Here is a 20646-nt window from a genome sequence, read left to right on the forward strand (position 1 = left end):
CAACCGAGTGATTCTGTGATTCTGTGATCAGAGGTCATGGCCCACATATGACATTACAAATCACCTTCATCTCAGTGAAATTACTAACGTTACAGCAAAATTTATAGTAAGATTGCAAGGAAAACAGAAGACCTAATTTAGTCTAATATTTATCCTGGCATTAACATTTAAGCAGAGGTGAGGACAATGAGAAATTCTGCTTAGAAGTCAGTTCTACCATGTAGCTTACCTTATTTAACATGTTTACACCAATTCTGCTTGGAAAGTAAAACTTTAATTAGAAGCATTTACCTGTCAGCGATTAATTCTTGTCCTGTAAAATGGTTCATTGCAGATGGGCCATAATTCCAGATGATCTCTTCGGCAGCAATGAAGTACTCTCTTATCTTTGTACTCTCACTGTGATCTGGTGTGGATTTACTACAATCTTGCACTTTAAAAAGGGCTTGCATACCACCTGGAAAAAAATGAGGAGGTGGAGAAAACTAGGGGGAAGGCTCAAGTTGGGGCTTGCAGAAGTGCAGCTGTGACAACTACTAACAATTTCCATTACAGACAAGAATGTCCTTGATTTCTATGGCTACAAGCTCAAGGCCATCCAATACACACCTAGCCATTTCAGTTACTATCAAAGTTATGTTACCTAGAGGAGAATGTTGTCTGGCATACAAGCAGGCCAGGAGTACAGCCGAAGCCAGCTCAAGATAAAACAAATTCTGATGACTGGAACTTATTCTGTACCTTCGATATGGTCGTTCACTTGGCAGCTGAGCAGCCATTCCCCGGGACTCCTTGGGACCATGACAGCATCAATAAACGTTGCTGGGAAGAGGTTGATGGTGTCAACTCGATGATGCCTTTCTATTAAGGTCTGTCCATGGAAGTAGGCTGAATGGATATCAGCTTCATTACCCATGCCAAAAAGATGCCATTTCACCTTATCTTCCACACACATTGTGAGGTCTGGAAGGTATCCATACATGTACCCATTGATTGCTAAAAGAAAATTATTTATTACAGTTACCTGCACAGATCTTAGGATCTTTTCTTCAAAAGCAGGTATCATACAACCATTCATCTATTCTTCAAAACAGAAAAAGGCTCAAAACAAAACTGCACATTTGAAAGTGAGCCAATATCAGACACACACGTCATCTGCACAACCATCTCATGGCCAGCAGTTCCTGCCATGCTTCTGGGATCCATGTCTGAGCCAAAGGTGTCATCTTCGTTGACACTAACAGTAAAAACTGTTTTTCTAAACTATAAGTGCAGAGTTCAGGACAAAGAAACAGAACAAGGTATCACAGCTCTGTTTAGAGCACCTGGGAAGATATAGTGGTAAAGAGGTTCTTGGCCCCCAAGAATTTTATATCGCAACTTCAAACATTTGATTGTACAATACTTGCCATCACTTTTTAATTTTTTTTAAAAGGATCTTTCTTAATCCTCCAATAAAAAGCTCCGCTTAAAAAAAAATCTGCACTTCATCTTTAAAAGAGACAACACAAAAATACTACTTCACACATTGATGACAAACAATGTTAATATAGTGCTCTCTCACAGTGCATTTTATTGCTTTCCTGGAAGTCCTCATTGTCTTTGTCAACTTCGGAAGGCTCAGAACAGTATGTCCGGATATTATCGTCTAGATACCAACTGAGATTTTCATCCATCACAGAAAACATAAGGATAAATTCAGCATCAAAGTGTTTATCACTGCTCTTATTCATTGTACCTGAAAAAGAAAGCAGTATATTCAAAGTCTTTGGCAACTGGCATCATCTTTTCATCAGTTTTGAGTGTATCAGCAGGGCTGGTCACTGTTGAATTCAAATTTTGCCACTTTTCTTAAGTGTGAGTGTACACATAAACTTACAGATACGCTCAGAAAACAAAAATTGTTTTTAACAGATACTATAAAATAATTTAACTAAGAATAAATACTGCATGTGATAAGGTTACAGTAAACCTGTATCTCATATTAGTATATACACATCCTTCTGGATTACTAGCATGAACAGATCCCACTCATGGTGGACAAAGTATTCTGCAAATTATATTTGCTGTCACACACAAAATCAATCTACTTTCTACACTACTGAAAGGCAGGTGAGAAGGCAAAAAGCTGCTATTTCAAAATTAACTGTAATCTTCTCCTCTTCCAGGAAATTATTTCACTGAGATTTATCAATAGCGGTTATCAATCACCTTGCATATTCATTTATTTAGTTGTTTATCTACTGCTTACCTTTCCTGCAAATTATTAAAGGCCCAACGAGTCCTGAGGCAACATCTCTTGGAGCATCTACATGGGAGTGGTAGACCCTGGTTATGCAGTCAGCATCTCCTGCAGCGGGACCGTGGTCTTCTGTCACGTTCCATTTGTACGTGTACTGGGCTCCAGGCTCCACTGCATCGTCTTTCTTTTGCACATCTTTGGTGTTGTCGGGATAAAAAGCACCTGAAGAACAGCAGGTGGCCACCATTAACACAGCACAGCCACAGCGTGGGTCAGGACAGCACCTGCTGTGCTTTGAAGCTGGCTACATGCTGCAGCAACATGGACTGAACATCTGAGTACAGGCAAAATAACATCTTTAAAATTAGGTGAGTAGATATTTTCCTTCTCTTTAAGAGTCTCTTGATTAGTCTTGGAAGTCCATGGGAGTGCTTCAATTAATGACACATTAAATTTAGTCCTTAATTTATTAGGAGGACACTGTACTTCTGCTGAAAAGATAACAATTCAAATATTTGTAAAACATTTGTTAAATATTAATCTTGGAAACTGTTCTAACATGTTGCATATGTCCTCAAGGAATATAGGTGTTGCTGAGATGAGAGCAACAGGAAAAAAATTAAACACTGTTCCAAAAAGTGCGTGTACTGCTACATAACACACTGTTCTGTGCCACAGAATGTGTCTGAATCAAGCCACATGTTAGTTGTGATGAAAGACTTCAAAACTTCTAGAAGTTAAGCTGATGTTTCATAAATTCTTCTAATGAAATCATTTTCAAGGCTGCTTTTGAGACAACATCTTATTCTCAACAATTCACACGCTGTTTTTAAGGCCCACTAATAAAACTGTCAACAACTGCACTCTGGTGCCGTCTGGTGCAGAAAGTCCCTCATCGCCTGAGCAAGGGCAAATCATCAGTAATCCCAGTAGCACCGCTACAATACCCCTTAACGTGTCTCAGACTTTTATCTCATTAATTTGTTACTAAGCAGTAGCTGTTTCTCCATTTCAAGAAATTCTTGTGTATCTTGTATACAGTATATACAAATACAGCATTAAGAGTTTGGAACTGAAAGTTAGCGCTGTTAACAATATATGCTTCACAACAGCATCATTTTTTCCTTCACATATCCTCAATATCTGCATCTCTTATACACTTTTATACCCTCATTTCAGGTGAAATGTTAATCTAAAATCACCTTCTTTATGAATTCCACTTTTGGCTTTGTATTTCGCTCTTGAAAATTATCAAACTTCTTAGCTCCTATTTTAAACTGATTGTGTCCCATTTTAAATCGGTTGTGTCCTTTTCAAATCTTCATTTCTTTGACCAGTCTTCCCTTTGATGACAGAATACCACTTACATTCAGAGGAATGATGAGCTTTGGATAAATTCTGGTGCAGGACGGACTCAAGCTTACCTTCATTTTCTTTTGTGTATGTTACGCCATGCGGATGCAGCGTGTAGCTTCTGGAAGCAAAGTTTTTCAAGTGAATAATAATGGAATCTCCAACTTCTCCCTTAATGATAGGGCCTAAAAGGCCCAGCCAAGAAGGTTTGTCAACTCTCACATTGTATAAATGGTTGGTGTACTGGGTGTAGACAGCCTTCTTGTAAGTGCTTCCTATCCTCTGTGGTCCACTGTTGAGAAAGACTCCAGCCTGCCTGCAAAGAACATACACAAACACACCTGTAGCATCAGATACTCCTTCTATATTTGAATGGTGTTAATTAGCAGGGTCTCAAATGAAGATCAGGTCTCCACAGCACTGTGCACAACCGTATCTGTGTTTAGGAGCAAATATATCTCTCATTGTATAGAGTTAGGCACCCATACAAAGATTAAGTAGTATGCACCAACTTGAATTTTTAATACCTATTTTGTAGACAGAAGATAAGGGTATTTGATACAATTTCAGGTAAATTTGAGACTATATGGCCAAAGCAAATAATAATTTTTATTGCTTGAAACTTTTGTACTTTCATGCTTAAATTGCTGCATAATTTTCCATGGCCTGTTAAAAATAAGAATTTCCATTGTCACGCTATTATGTTGACTGCATAGTCCTTGCTCCATTACAATGAGAAGCAGACTTTCCAGCTGTAAAATACATGTAAGATGTCTGGACATCACAAAACTACAGGGTGCTGCTAACGCCCAGTGTGTGCATGGGGGACCGGTGCAGAGTGTGAGAGCCTGCTCACCAATCACAGATGAAGGAGCTTGATATGGATTGACCCTAATAAAGTCTCATTTTTACAGATTCAGCACAAGAATATACAAACAGGTTACATGAGAGCAAGGAATTAGCAGTGACCTCCTCAGTCACTAAGTTAAGAACTCCTGGACCATTGCTCCTCTCAGTTAATGAAACTCACATATATAAAATGAGAACTTGGTTAGTGAGGAAACAGCCTAACTCACAGCTAAACAGAGACAGATGGAGATGGCGTGTGCCACTGGTGATACCAACACCCTTGAACCGTGCAGCCACTGTGGATGTGCTGCCCAAGTACCGCCAGCTGCCGGCGAGGGGTCACCACGTGCCTCTGGCAGTTCCCGTGTCAGGAGCACTGGCTGTGGAGGCAAACCTCTACAGGAGGAGACAACCCCAGCAGACAGGGCAACACGGCCTCCTGGTTCCCCGTCATACACAGCGAGGAACCAAGCCAGGCTGGTTTCACAGGCCCAGCAGGCCATATTGTGACGCAAGTTAAAAACGGCCCAGAAATGCCAAGTACTTCCCACAAGGATGAGAATTGTTCAAGCATGGGGGGAAGGAATTGCTTGTACCTTGGCAGGCACAGATCTGAAATGTAATTAAAATGCCAGCACAGAGCTCCATGAAACTTGGAAAGCATAAACTTAGTTGCAAAGGTTCAGTTTTGGGAAGTCTGAGTGCATGAAGCTTTTTAGCCACAAATTAAATCAAACAAATATGTTATGGCTCTTCTTGGACTGTTTAAGCAGCTACCATTTAATGGTAGAGTATTCCTTCTAGCAGGCACACTGCACTCTTCCCTGCTTCTATGAATACAAATCTCTGTACAAGCACAGCCTCATCACTGAAGGGTTCAGGAGGAGAAGAATTGGAGAAGCTGAAAATGAAAACTATGATAAAAGAAACCAGCTCGACTGCAGGCATACAACCACTGAAAAACTGGAATTAATTCAGCATGCTGTGGGCTGTCACGCAGCAGAGAAAAGCAGTGAAAGTGCAGTGAGCAGTGGTGATTTGTTGTATTACAAGGCTCTGCAGTTTTCAGACAGATGTAACTTACATGTCCCAATGCTTTCAATTAGCAGAGCACTGGAATGCAATTCTCAAGCAAACTAGGAAAAGTCAAGATTCCCGTACAGGTCTGACAGAAAATCCACTGACACCAACACAATTCATTTCACTGTGTTCGTCAGGTTTCCAGCCTGGTCCCAGTGTCTAAAGCAAACAGTGCTGTAAAATCCAGTTCAACCAGTGTAAACTGTTCTACTTACTCTTCTTCTGCAAAGAGCTGTCCAGAGATGATGTCGGTGCTGCCCGGCGCGTAGTTCCACGCTGCCTCTGTAATGCCGATGTAGTACTCCCTGCTCACTGCCCCGACTCGGCTACAGCAACAAACCAGCGCACAGGTTAGGAAGATCAGCTTCATTCTGCACTCACAGACCTTGTGGAAAATGTGAAACAGAAACACAGGATGGGCACACGCGGTTCCCCTTTATCCCTTCTTGTGTCTCTCACCCCTCGGCCACCTCACCTCCCCCTCCCGCTCTTGTTTGCTTTGGTGAACACAAGAAATCGTTGCACAATGTCTCTGTGCCAAGAGTAAACAAAGGATTCTGGTAACCTCGTCAGTTCAGATAATCTTCAAAGAAATTCTTTCAGTTTCTGCCAACCAACCATGCAAATTACCATGTAGACTGTTATCGGATTGTAAATCTTGTAGCGGAATTGAAAGTAGGTAGATTTAAATGGATTTACGGGCTTAAGCTTAATTACATTCTTCACTGTCATTATCACTCTCTCTAGAGCTTATATACAACTGAGAAAATACAAGAATATAACTTCCCAAGTGCTCAGTAAAAGCTGGAAATAGCACCATTTTTCCCTGGTGTCTCTGCTCCTTCATGGACACAACCCAGTGCAAGGCAGCCCTGCGGTGCAGGTCTCTGTGGTGCAGGTCCCTGCCCTGTGGTGTGGGTCCCTGCAGTGCGGGTCCCTGTGGTGCAGGTCCCTGTGGAGTGGGCTTTCTGCTGCCCATGGACCCTGCCTGTTCCCAGTCAAGGGATTGTTGCTGCTTCCCCCCGCATGGCCATGGCCAGGCTGGTGCAAGGCGGTTAAGGGGGGCTGGGGTCGCTGATGTCGGAGCTCACACACTGATCACACCTGGGTCAGTGTCACTAACCCACCACAGCTCCCTGGGAAGTGTAATTTTAGCACAAAGTGTGCCATATACAGCTGGAGACAAAAAGGACCAGCTGTCCATGGGTGGAGGGGCAGATGTCCACATCTCATTGCCAGGCAGTTTCAATATTGCCCAAATGTAAATGAGGCCCAGAAATGCCCCCAAACGAACCCCTGTGTTCTTCTCCTACCACTAAACAGGATAGGCCACATTCCTCAATAGTTAAAAGCCCAGTAGATGCATGGAGCTCCAGGTAATCTTAACTGTCACCATTATCTAATCTACCCACTGCAGAAGGATGTATTTCTGCTTTGTGCAAGTTCTGTAAGCTTCTTGTGTCTGTTAGTCTCATTGGGAAATAAGAGCAAAAGTGGACCTTAAACATAGGCTGTTCAACAAACACCTCACTAAAGTCTGCAATTGCATTTTTTTTCAAGCAGAAGCCCATTACAACATGGTTGTGTCTGAAGCTTTAGACATACAAAGCCACCAGTAAACTTGCAAATTGTAAAGACTTCTATTGAAAAAATATGTATCTTCTGTTAACTAAAAAATCTCTTCTGCACTCTGAGAACTGACACTGTCATTCTAAATGACATTTTTCATTGTATGGCAACTTAAAAAACATCTGTAATAACCACAATCTTCTTTGAAGCTATTTTCTTCAGGGTCAGAAAAAATATTATTAATTTAGATAGAAGACTAAGATTCAGAACATAACTAAATTATGACAGGTTTCCTTTAACAACACACAGATCTAGACCTTATTTTTACCAGGATTGTGGTATACAGACAAATTACCAATTTTAATCACTAGTCATATGAAAAATTCCAGGCATTGTCAGGATATTAAAGTTCATAATCTCACCTTTTGGAACCTTCTACACATCTGCATCAAATGGAGGATCTTGCTTCTGTCTAAATGACTGTGACCAAAGCCAAGTTTTCGAAATCTGACAAAACCTATGATGAAATTCTGGACTTTCCCAGGTTGGCATCACATGCTCAAAATTATTTCTGCAGGGATTATTTTTGTTTCCTTTGCCATGGATGAAGGTCAGTGGTTCAGTGGAAAGATCAGCTTGTACAGGTTGCATATGCTCTACTCTGTAAATTAACCGAGACAAAAAATGAGAAAACTATTACCTCCTCTTATACTACTTAAATTCAAAGCTATTTCTTAATACTCAGCTAACAGAGTTGTTCATGTATGTATATGTTTATTTTTGTTCAAATTTTAATTGGACTGAGGAAGGGCAAAAAAACCAAGCAATATCCTTGAAATCCCTACATTTATCTGAGGGTAAAAACATGAGCATTTCTTTGCTTTGGTCCCTTGACTCCTCTAAATTATGCTTCCTTGATTTGCAGAAGAACTGCATGTTGTTTTTATTTAAAGATAAAAGAAAAACCCCTGACAGGCAAGATCTTTCCATTATTACTTTTAATTGCATCTCACCCAAACTTTGAGATATTCATGTGCCTGAGCACACTCCTGCTATCTCCCTTTTAACTCAAAAAACTGACAGGTGACTGAGCTTCTCAAGCCTGTGGTAGTGTTGGTGGTGATGTTAGTGGTGTTGGTGTTGTTATCTTCAGAGGGTGTCTGAAGAGCAGGAACCTCTCTCCTTTGTTAGACAGAGCCTAAAAAAGACTGAGCACCTAATTTCACTGGATAAAGTATGAGTCTGCAGTTTGGTGTCATGAATATCCGCTTACTGTTTTAAACCACAGTATCTCATTTCTCATACTGAGGATGCTGAAATGCTCTGACTGTTCCGAAAGCCTCAAAATTGAAAACATAAAGCTGATCTTCTACTTTAAAAAAAATCCTTGATGAGAAAAAAAAACAACACAAAACTTGAATATTTGACAAAAAAGTTTCAACAGAGGTTTTCAGGGAGTTTGAACCAAAACCCCACAATTTCACAATTCCCAAACCCGAATTACATGTTTACAGTCTGCTGCCCATGCTGCTACACCGACCTTCTGCAGACCTGTGCAGTAAATACCCTTTAAAGGGTCCTCTGCCACCTTATTCCTTTTCAACATGGAAAAACCCCCAAAACCATCCAACACGTGAAGAATTAGCAATCAGGAAATCATACTTCAGCGAGACTCACTTTTACATACACAAGCAATATAATGCGCCCCAAAATGCAAGCATGAATGGGGCTCCACAGTATTTTACTACAAATCTCTGCCCACAGTTATTTGTGCTCAAAACAGAGTCTCTACAGCTGTTTCCAGTTTAGTGTTTTAAAGGAAGGACATTCCTGTCCCAGACACAGCATCACAGCACCAGCAAAACGCACTGGCCATGAAGAACAGATACTGCAGGAACTTCTACTACCAGATTTCAGCATTAGCTCCTCTCTTACAGAAATTTATGAACTCAGACCTGCAGCTTTCCTCCAGGCGTACCCAGGGTATTTTACATGCGGGTTTCACAGCAGCACGCGGTTCAGGAGCACTCCTTCACGAAGGGCTCTGGTTCACCAGCACGGGGCGAGCTCTGTCCTGGCTCTGTGGCTCTCTCCTCTCTGCCGCTGTGGGGCAAGGCCTGCGCCCTGCACTGGTGGACAGCCAGGCCTCAGACACCCCCGCCAGCCACCGGCTGCGCCCACAGCACAAGTCAGTTCATGTTCCTGACAGGAGCCTTGGCTTTGCTGTCAGGCATCGGTCACGGCACCTCTTGTTAGAGACAACATATTTAGGATTGAACCAGGGCTTAAATTGATTAGATAAAGTTCAACTTTGCCTTACAGTCAAAAGCCCTGTGTGAAACAAGTTGTTAAATTTGTAAACAGAAATCACTGTTAGCCTTTGGTATTCTTACTACCAATTTCAAATTAATAAACTGCCAATTTAAAAGCTGAGCCATTAAGTCACAGTTGAGTCTGGCTATGGTAATGGAGATGCCAATATCTGGATTATGGATAAAGACAGCTGCAGAACCAATACATCCAACAAGAACTAAATTACACATCTCTCTCTTTGACTTAAACCACTAAAATAGGACACACCAGCCTGTGGTAGAGTGGAAATGTAAATTCACAAGACACAATCTCAAAAAAAAGGGATTAATTAAGGACAGCCAAGCCTTGCCAGTGGTTGGGTGCAGCCACTAATAAAATTGCTACAGAAAAAGCTGTCAGACTGGGTACTGCCCTTTGTGTCTCCTGTTTGCCAAGCGTGAGACTTTCCATGATCAGGGACAGACGTTATTGAAAAGTGGAAAGGACACACAGAGGAGCAAGTAAAGGGTTAAGAGTTCCCATGTGTAACTTTAAGGTATCCATTGCTCTTATCCAGCACAGCAAAACCCATCTCAGCAGACTCTGCTTGCCTAAAGAGTAGCCTGGATCTTCCCCATGGCTGAGCTGGAGCCTGACACAGTACCCTGCTGGTTTGCTTTCCTCAGTGAAACGGCTCCATTCACTTCAGGAATACGTCACTGTCCTGGTTTGAGCTAAATAGAACTAATTTTCTATGTAGTGATTTTACTTTTCAGCTCAGTCTCTTCTAAGTGGCTGAACTTGCTGAAACTAAAGGCATTGTTTTCCCAGACACGGTGTACTGCTAGAAGTGATAATGTTCAAGGCCACTGTCTCACCATGGGTGCCATATCTGAGCCTATGGGTGGGGAGCAGATCCAAAACTGACCAATGAGGTATTCCATCCCACATACGTCATACTCAGTGTAAAGCCGCGGGATCACAAGAGTCTCGACCCTTCCATCTTGGAGCCTTCCCTTCCTTCTTGATCCTGCCTTCTGCTCTGCTCCAGCAATGGCTTAAGTCCAAGCAGAACCCTGCTGGTTCTTCTGCCTCCAATCCTGATCCCCGTGTCCCTGCATCAGCTCTCACTGCTGCTGAGTTTGGTCTGGGACTTTTCCAGTGCCCGGCTCTGCAGAGCCCCTGGTGATGTATACATCATTGGGGGGGGGGGGGGGGGGGGGAGGGGAGCATTTTATATTGGTTTTGTATACATATTTGTACATATTTGTATATATTTCATTATTTTCCTATTTCCAATATTATCCTGTAGTATTAGTTTTATTTTCCAATCCATAAAGTCTCTCTCCCTTATTCTCTTTTCTCTTCCCTTCTGGGGAGGGGAGAGGGATTAATAGAGAGTGTCTGTCCAGGATTTAGTGGCCGGCCCAGCCCTAAACCACGACAGTGACACACACCACTTTTCATCCAAATAACCTAAACCTTTTTTCAAAAGTTTCTAACATTTTCTAACTGAACAGCTCCATGGTTTGCAGGCATGAAATCAGCAAGATTCTCCAAGAATTTTGGTAGAAGTATGGGCTGACTGTTAAGTTTTCTTTCTTTTTCTTCTGCCCATAAACAATATCCACAAATATGTAAGAATGTGGGATTATAATTTAAGAGATATGGTATGATGTATATTTAAGTGTAGGGTAAAACAAGCGTGCAGTTGCAAACAGTCCCCATTTGTAATCACGCCTTTTTTTCATGCATCTCTGAACATCCATGCCACCTTGAACCATCTCCCAAAAGACCAGCCCCATTCTTAAGCATCATTAACATCTTTATTAGTTCTTGCAACTCAGTAGAAACTAAACAATTAAAACTTAAGACACATTCTTCACATCCTACAGGAAGAAATCAGCTTTCCAAAACAGTCTGATAGGGGAGTATCAAGGGAAAATCTCAATATTGTCTTGAAACAGAATTAAATGACTGATGTACTCTAGCTTTTTTCTAAATATCTTACCCACAGCTGCCACTTACTGCATGGTTTGCAGTTCTAACAGTGTTCAATACGAGATGTTGATACAGCTGAATCCCACTAGTTCTGAGGTAACAGGAATACGTGCATTACTGCAGGTCTGACGAACGCATTTCACTTTCTTCTGGGTGTTCATCCTCTCAAAACCAGAGTGCTGAGTACAGCCAAGTGTTGCCTGTGCAGGTGACCGTGGCATTGTGAATCCCCAAGTTTCCACCGGGAATGAAGCAGTAATTATTTGAGAAATCAAAAAGACCTTTTGGCTACCAATTTAAAACAGACTTTTTTTTTTGTCTGATTACTACTGTCAAGAACATTGGCTTCCACTGCAGAAAGGCCAGGGACTTTAGAAAAGCATTAATAAACTAGCACTGGCTGCTCACAGGGTTCCCTCACAGACTCCCTCGAGTCACGTAATACTTGATCAAAAAAAAAAAAAAAGCTTGCCTCAGAGCATAAAATAAAAAGAAGCCCAGCGCAGCTATTAACACATACTAATTAGCATGGCTGACTTCAGAGCTGTGTATCTAACCTTTCAGTCAGGCCTGGATGCCTTTCCAAATGCCTTACCACAGGAAGACTTGCTTGCCTTTTTTCAGTAATTGCTTTGTGCAGTTAAGAACTTGCAAGACTGGATGAGCAGGATAAGCTGCTGCCTTTTGCGATCATCATGGTGCATCTGTAATTAAAACTAATTCACATAGAAACCACGGCTTCATCCAGTGCACTGATTCTCAAGGGAACCATCCCTCCTGGCATACTGGGCCTTGAATCGGAACAACAAATATTCCTACATCCTAAACAAAGAGAGGGGAGTATAAAAGCAGTTCTATAGCAGTTTTACAGCAGTTTATCAAAAAAAAGGTGATTTCAATACAAAAGCAGTTCCCTGGTATTCAAACCTCCCTATTGTCAGAACAAGCTGGAGGGTACAAAAATGAAGAGCCATTGCCAGGAACAACCGGACACGTCAGAAAACTAGAGAAATGTAAAAGTCAAACGGTTCAAATAACTTCATCCAAAATAGAGAGGCTTGAGAGACAAAGATTTAAGACAAGGGTTTCATTTGTCTTTGCAGAACCCAAATCTACCATCGTAAATGCTGAAGAAGTCATTTATCTTTTTTGAGTGGTGTGGGAGAAACAGTGAAGATTTCCTTGAGGTTTTCATAGAATCCCAGCCTGCAAATAAAAAAGGAAGGAAATAATTGCCCTCTTTTTTTTTCACCTCAAGTTAACATGGAAGTCGTTCAACATCCACATCCAGACTAAACCTGACCCATGCTCAGGGCTCCAGCGGTGACCCCACTCTGTGCCTGGGGATGAGCCGACAGTGTTGATTTGGCCTCCCTGAAAGCTGGGTGCCTCAAGAGATATCACAGAATATCACAGAATATTAGGAGTTGGAAGGGACCAAGAAGTCCAACCCCCCTGCCAGAGCAGGATCACCTAGACTAGGTTGCAGGGGAATGCGTCCAGGCGGGTTTTGAATGTCTCCAGAGAAGGAGACTCCACAACCTCTCTGGGCAGCCTGGGCCAGTGCTCCGTAACCCTTACAGTAAAAAAGCTTTTCCTCATGTTCAGATTGAGGCCCCAGGCCTTTACCTTGTATTGAGCTGCTGTTAGCATGAATTCTGACAAGAAGCTTCCTTGCCTGCTTGCCCAAGGCCTCCATGGTGCCTGCAGCCCCCCTGCCTGGGGATCTCCATGCTGGGCATGGCCATCCCACCTGCTCTGGCCTCCCAGCGCCCTCCATGTGACGGCAGAGCTCACCCCACTCGGTGTGCAGGTATCCATGTGTGGGGTGTGAATCCATGCTTTTGGGGGTTGCTGCCTTTCCTAAATAGAAATCCTTCTCGAACATGCTGTCACTACTGAGATTTTGGCTCCTTAATACCCCAAGGAGTCCTTGACCCCAGTGCAGATGGTCAGGGAGGGGTAATCATGTCTAATTTCACCAAACCTCCAAAGCAGGGGAAACCTAACACCACAATAAACTGCACCAGTTCATACCAGCCCGTGGGTTAGTGACGTTTGTGCTTGAGCTCTGGGGTGTCAACCAATTATTCTGCCCAAAGCAGAGCCCTCTCACTTATTGTTTCAATAACCTACAGAAAACAGAGTAAATACTGATGCCTACATCACACCTGCTATGTATTACCTCTTGCATCTTCTGTTTGCTGTGAAACACACACATTGGTAAGAATTACTTTAAATTGAACACTAGAAGAAAGTGCTTGAAAACCTCTGCTGACGTAGGAGTGATGGACTCAGCATCAGTGCTGAATTCCCAGCCACATTTTCTTCTTCTCAACCCTAGCCCTGAAGGTCAGAGTGAGCAGGCACCAATCCCTGTACATCACAAGGAATTAGTGGATTAATCAAACACGGTAGATTTATTATCAGGACATATCCTCTGGCAATAAAAATGCAGTAGCATAGAGAATGGATAAACCAAAAGGATAGGTCCTCAACTGAGAGAAGTTGCTGAAGCTGAACTGACTTGGAGATGCTGAATAAATTACCTCAGATATTTTGTTACCTGGACAAAAACAGAGTAGGTCCCACAGAGGGTCCGTTTCAACTCAGCAGCCACCTTGAGGGAACAGATGATCACCTGCAGCCCACTGAGCGCTATCAGAACTGACAGTAAAATGATGTGCCACTCCACTATGTTAGCAGGTTCGGTGCACTGAAACCACGCAGAGTAATCTGTGAGGTACCTGTTAGAGAAACAGTAATGTGAAGTAAATTAAATGTGGAGGGTCAACTCAATTTAAATAGAATTTGAGAATTCTGAGAGAATATTCTGAGAAAGCACCCATCTCCCCTCACTCTAATCGTATATTCTTTGACCACCACCAGATAAAGGACACCTAGCTAGATGGACCCCCAGGTCTGAGCAGTATGAAGATTCTTACATTTAATCTTTCCTTAAAAGGAGGCAAAAACCTTTCTTGGAGGATGCTGGTGCTCATTCAAGAAGTTGAAAAACCTCACTCGCCAATACAGAGGTCTTGCGTTCAAGAGACTGCCATTCTGTGCAAAACTCAGAGAATTTGTCTGACTGCTGTTTTCTTCCAGAAGAGCGACACTGAGGTTTCTTACCCTCCAGCGGTGTCTCTGAAGATGTAATCCCATCCACCTGCGGAATTGCAGAAGGGGCCTTGGATCAACCCCAAGGTAAAAACGATGCAGCTGTATCCAGAGAAAGCAACTCCAAGTAGGGCTAGCACAATTGAAATAAAACTCTGTAGTAAAAAGAGAAAATTATTACTGCATGGGGACAGCGTCCACAGCAAATGCAGCCATTCAGCCTGCCCTGGGGTTGAATTTCACATTTGATTGTCCCAGTCTTCAAAATTCAGAAAGAAAAATACCAGGTAAAGAATAGTAAGCATACATATAGAAAATACAAGATTAAGACAGAGTTTAATACAGTTTCACAACTCTCAGTTAAATATTCTCTGGAATTTTTTTCTTAAAACTAGAAGTTTTGCAAAACTGTTTCCCAAAATGCTAGAGGAACACAATCACACATTAAACATGTTTGCATCCCAGACAGTGCATACCGAGTCGCTACTGGAAAAAATAACTTCCAAATAATATGAGCAAAGGGGTGAAGCTATTTAGTTGGGGCACTTCACTGAAACGCCCAGGCCTTCTGCGTCCTTGCTTTATTCTACAAGGATTTTTTTTGGCAAGTTTCTTTATTTTTCCTTCATCCTGCTTACGTATCAGCCGGAAGGAGCTGCACCTCCCGTAACCCCGCAGCATCCTCCTCTGCAGAGGAAGTGGCAGCGGCGCAGCGGGAGGAGCAGGGGCAGGAGGCGCACAGGGAAGACCCCAGACTCACCCTGTAGGTTTTGTTGCAGCTCTCGCTCTGGCAGCACCGGTAGAACACGTTGCACTCCAGCGCGATGAGAACCGCGGCCAGCAGAAGAATCTGCAACAGACATCGTCAGGTCAGCGAAACGGCCGCAGGCGTTAAACCGAAGTCTTCGTCGCCTGTGGAAAGCGGGACCTGCATCTGTTTGCTCTGCTGAGGTTTTGGACAGGAAAAGGCAGCTACCGGAGTCGCACCCTGGAACGGGGCCGTTTCCATCGGGCTGACACTGCTCACATCAGTTTCGAAATCACAGCACTACCTCACATGCTGCTGCCCTGTTTGTAACAGCATCGTGTATATGTTTTCACTAGACCGGTAATGATCCTAAAGCTAAAAATGTTTCTAAATCTGAATGTCACTGCTGCAGTTAACATCTTCCCAAATTTCTCTTCAAATTCTCTGCCCAAGTTTTGTCCTCCACTAGAAAAGATTAGGTTTTTTGCTTCAGGAAGAATACACAATTTCAAAAGAATGTCTCATGTTTTAATAACTCTCACAGTTCAGCACCTTCCTAAAAACACCATACTCATGCAGATGAGACCTTTTTAAAACACTGATTGTGTGCATGCAATCTTGTCCCATAACTGCTTTCTGCCCCTAGGCTAGAGTTCTTTATGAACACAGTGAACAGCAGGGGTAGTGGGCAGCTCTGTTACTGCAGATGAACGCATGACATGTAACGGGGAAAATCCTGGTGTCAATCACTGAGACAAGCTTCTGCATTTATCCTAACAACAGTGGCACTTGACGCATTGTGAACTGCCCTGTAAATACTGCACTGCATACAGCTCTTAAACACAGCTACCAGAAGCTTTTTTAATTTTTGCTTCACTTTGTTTTGCTAAAAGAGCTGTAATTCAGCTTCCATAGAGGATTAAATCAACATAGTGCCTGCTTCCATAATACAAGTGTAAATTACACATAAACAAAAAGCCAGGAGAAAAAAATCAACCCTACAAAATCACTTAAATGAAATTAAATAGTATACACAGCATATCATTCAGTATAGTCACATTTTTTTCAGTTTGATCAAAGTTTTCTGCATGCAGCATTTTTGCCAAAGTAATCCATATTCTCTTTAAAAGCACAAGTAGCACAATCACGGTGCTGCACAGTAACCCAGTATGATTTGCAGAAGAATGTAATTCATTAAAAATCCACAGAATCAAGACTTACCATCACACCTGAGAAACAGATCCCTTCAAAATACCACACGTAGTTGGGGAGCTGGTAACTGTCAGCGTGTGCAGTTTTCCCGTTTGGGAAGTACAGCAGGATGTTAACAACGATGCTCCAGAGCGCAAGTGGCACCAGCAGACAACTCAAGCAGCTTCCACATGTTTCCAATGCCATCTCTCAAGAACGTCAGGAGTTTTCTTCTTCTAAGCTAATAGAAGATAACAAGGTTTAAGTATGAAGAGCGCTTTGACCTCCTCAGTTTGATTCAGTCATTTCACACTCGCAGGAAACGGTGACTGGGGTGGGATTGCAGGGACAGGGAAGTGCTCCCCACCAGCAGAACAAGAGATGAACACTGCTGTCTGGACGCGCTGTCCTCGCTAGCCGTCTGTCTTTAAGCAGCAGTTTCCTTTCTAAAAGATCCTCCTTTGTGATCTTCCAGATGAAATGTGTCCAGAAGTCAGACTGCGGAAGGAACTCCAGAAGTCTCATTTCCTGGTGACAGCTCAGAGACGCGCTCCTCCTGAGGACACGGTTATGGTGTGGGTATGGACACAAGGTGGGCTGCACAGACCGACTGCAGATCAGCACTGCTTCTGCCCCAGGTGGGAAGGGGCTGTCAAATGAGAAACGTGTCCTGTCTCTGTGCTGGAGTACACATCACCTCACACCACCGAGAATTAACACCAGGGCTGGGCAGACCGGGGTGGCCACATAAAAGCACCAGGCTGAGTGTCAGCCGCCTTGCAGAGAGTACAAATAACATTGGCTGGAAACTGGCACACTGACATTGCCATACTTTAATTAACTCCTCTTTTCTGCAGCATTATGCTGATCAACTGTTTTACATATTAAATTCTGCTGCTTCTCCAGATATTCTATGCTGCAGCTCCGACCTAAGCAGACATGGCCTCCACAGGACAAAAGGCCTGGCTGCTCTGTGAAATGCCGGCCCTTCGCACTGAGCAAAGCCAAGCCAGGCAGGTTCCCTGTGTCCATGTGTCATCGTTTCCCAAGCCACCGAGCATCCATCCCAGCCCCACAGAGCTGCCCCAGTGCTCACAGCAGACCCAAACCTTCTTTCCACGCCTCTGAGTCATCAGAAAAGCAACTCGAGGATGAGCTCAGGGTTTACTCAATAGGAAAGTCCCAGTCAGAGAACAAAAACATTAGGGCTCACCAACAGTCAGAAGGGTGATTTTAGAAGCAATGATGTCATGGCCTATTTTCCTTCTGTTTCCTCATGAGCTGCTTTAGGCTCTGCACACACAAGGTTTCTCTCCTGATCCCATAAAAGCTGTTTGGGTTGGATGCTGTAGCTGACTCCTTCCTGTCACTGCCAATGAGATCACCCAAGGAAAGGGCCATGGTGGTACTCCTGCAATTACACCATTTTTCCACCCATTCTCTGCTGTGACTCGCCCCTGTTTCCCTCTCCCCTCCTTCTTCTGGGAGGTTTCATTTTTAAACCCCCAGGATTTCATCTGAGTATCTTCCCTTACTTCCTGTTTTACTCCCTAATCTCTATGGACACTTTTCTCAGACCTCCCTCTAATAGGAATTAGTGGCAAACCTCCCTTTGGAGGCTCACGGGCATGGACAGAACTCATCAACACTGTGCCTCACAGATCAGAGAAAACAGCCACATTGTAATTGTGGGTTTTTCTGGGTAAATGGAAGGTGATTTTTTCATGGGAAACAAAAACTTTATTAACCAATATATTGTCCTTTTTGTTCAATTATCTTTCGCCATCTTTCAGGCAACTTCATGATTCTGCACTCCAAAAAGTTCTTGTCTTTTTTTGGTAAAAAAACAATTCGAAAACTATTTGATATCCTCATTGGCAGCAAAGGTTTAAGGCATTTTGTAAAGAACGAAACAAATGGCAGGCTGATGGTGCCAGGTCTGCCAAATATGATGGTAGTGGTAACGCATCCCATCCACGCTGTAACAATTTTTATGAGTGACCAAACTTGTGTGTGGTCTGGTGTTATCATGGAGAAACACAACACCTTTGTGATTCTCCAACTCTGGATGCTTCTGTTTGATGGCATCATTTAATTTATCCGGTTGATGACACTGCACATCCTAATTAATGGTTTGGTTCCTGGGAAGAAATGCAAAATACACAACGCCTTTGAAATCCCACTGGGCTGACAGCATGACCTTCCTTTAGCGAATCTCTGCTTCTGAAGTGCTTCAAGCCGATTCATCGCGCTTGCTCCACGATCGTATTTGTTCGTTGATGTTGTAGATGAGCCATTTGTCATCACTTGTTATCATACATTTTTAAAATGGGTCATTTTCTTCACAATTTGAGAGAATCCCAGATGTCAATGCACTCAGTGAGACAGATTTCTTTGAGCTCATGTGGTACCCAAATACTGAGCTTCCTAACATATCCAAGTTGTTTTAAATGGTTTTCAATGCTCGATTTCAGTATGTTAAGATTATCAGCAACCTGTTGTGTCATTTAACGCTGCTTTGGTTTGATCAATGCCTTTATTTTGTCATTATCAATCCCAACTGGCTTTCCTGAGCATGATGCATCTTTAGCATCAGAACCTCCAGACCAAAACTTAGCAAACCAACTCTGCCATAGTTTTAAGGCATCTTCACCATAGGCATCGCATAACTTTTTATGAGCTTGCACAGCATGTTTTCCTTTTCAGAAGTAATACAGCAAAATATGATGAAAATGTTCCTTTTGATTTTCCATTTTGAAATCGATGCCAAACAATTATTAATGAAATTGTGCACTTTCCTTTTCTAAAGTAAGCTTGGCCTGTCAGCTGTCAGGCTACATAATGAATTTGCAGTTCAAAATGAAGTTAGTCACATCTCAAGACTTGTTAAAAAAAATCCACAATTACTTTTCAGCCAACCCAATAAAAGCAGGCACATCACATCTCCAGGACTGATGTTTTTATTACAAGACTCAAAGAGCATGTAATAGGCTGAAATCTTTTTTTCTAAAAGCAAAGGCCAAAATTACTAACGAGGAGCTAGTATAATAAATAATAATAATAGCTAATATAATCAGATTTGCTGCTACTTCCCATAGCAATCTGTTCTGATTAGAAGAAACTTACTTGGAAAACAACACCTGAAACAGCATTTGTTCTGCACCATGACTTGTTTTGTGTTTAAACTCAGCTCTGCAAATGCCAAATCAAGGTGTGTTTTTGCTGGCACACCACACTGCTGGAACGGGAAGCAACCGTTTTATACCAAGTATTAAGCAAACCTGGCAAGCAGTTTCTCAAACATCTTCCCAAGTGTTGCAAGAACTGCATTCCTGTTGCTGTCAATGTCCATCAGCTGATGCCGAGACCATTACCGAAAAGCTGCGTTTGCTCTGGATGAGTCACTTCTCTGCTAACTGAAATGAATTTAAGCTAAAACAACCACTTCTCCATGATGTAACTGATAATGCTCCCAAAACACTGTCTTATGCATCAGGCAAAGGAATTCAACTTGCCTTTTTAAAAATGACAACATAAACAGTGAGTAGTAACGCTGTGCGTTACTGCTACATGGATCTGAGCTCAAGTTCTCATTCTAAACTTGAGCCTACCCATTCTGTCCACTGGAATTTCTAAAATCGTCTCAGTTCTTTACCTAGTTGTGCATACCAGGAAGACAAGTAACAATTACGTGAGCATAAAGGCAAAAATCTGTAAGTTGCATGGGAATTATACCCTATTCCATCAAGATCCTTTTTTCCCCCTCTTTCTCGCACATCACACTTAATTTAAACTTGCAAATTCTTTCCCAAAGAGTGCTCCTTCACATACAAACACACCCCACTGCACAGCAGCAATGAATTGTGTGTGTGTGTACACATGTGCACACACTTACTCTGCTCCCTCCCACAGCAGGGCAAGACAGGGATAAATGTAACAAGCAGAAACAGCATTGAAGACTGCCCTTACCTACTCCTATGTATTTAGGTATGAATAAACGGTATTGCAGGAAGCATATATCCTGAGACTCTAAACACAGAGTCTTCCCATCCGCAGGTTCTTTTGCTGCTGTGGATGCGTGTGTGCAATTTGGTTTTCACAGTTGTTTTTTTCTTCAGATGAGTATTTGCACCGGGCAGCTTTGGCCGTGAGGACAGCCCCAGATACACACTGACACCCACGGGAAATTCTTTCTCTTCCA

At 42.6% G+C, this 20646-nt stretch overlaps 1 protein-coding gene across 1 annotated transcript; it reads right to left on the bottom strand.

The window, feature by feature from the left end:
- Positions 1-291: 291 nt before the first annotated feature.
- Positions 292-16652, bottom strand: LOC104535600 (ceruloplasmin-like; the record flags this gene model as incomplete). The annotated part of the gene is made up of 10 exons (XM_010185538.1): positions 16476-16652; positions 15267-15356; positions 14519-14661; positions 13936-14133; positions 5740-5850; positions 3667-3911; positions 2252-2464; positions 1565-1738; positions 742-996; positions 292-457 (listed from the first exon to the last, which is right to left on the bottom strand). Coding segments are annotated over exons 1-10 (1772 nt in total), but the record flags the coding sequence as incomplete, so codon positions are not given.
- Positions 16653-20646: the final 3994 nt, after the last annotated feature.

The sequence above is a fragment of the Mesitornis unicolor genome, unplaced genomic scaffold (assembly GCF_000695765.1).
Source record: "Mesitornis unicolor isolate BGI_N332 unplaced genomic scaffold, ASM69576v1 scaffold17245, whole genome shotgun sequence".
NCBI classification, from domain to species: Eukaryota; Metazoa; Chordata; class Aves; order Mesitornithiformes; family Mesitornithidae; genus Mesitornis; species Mesitornis unicolor.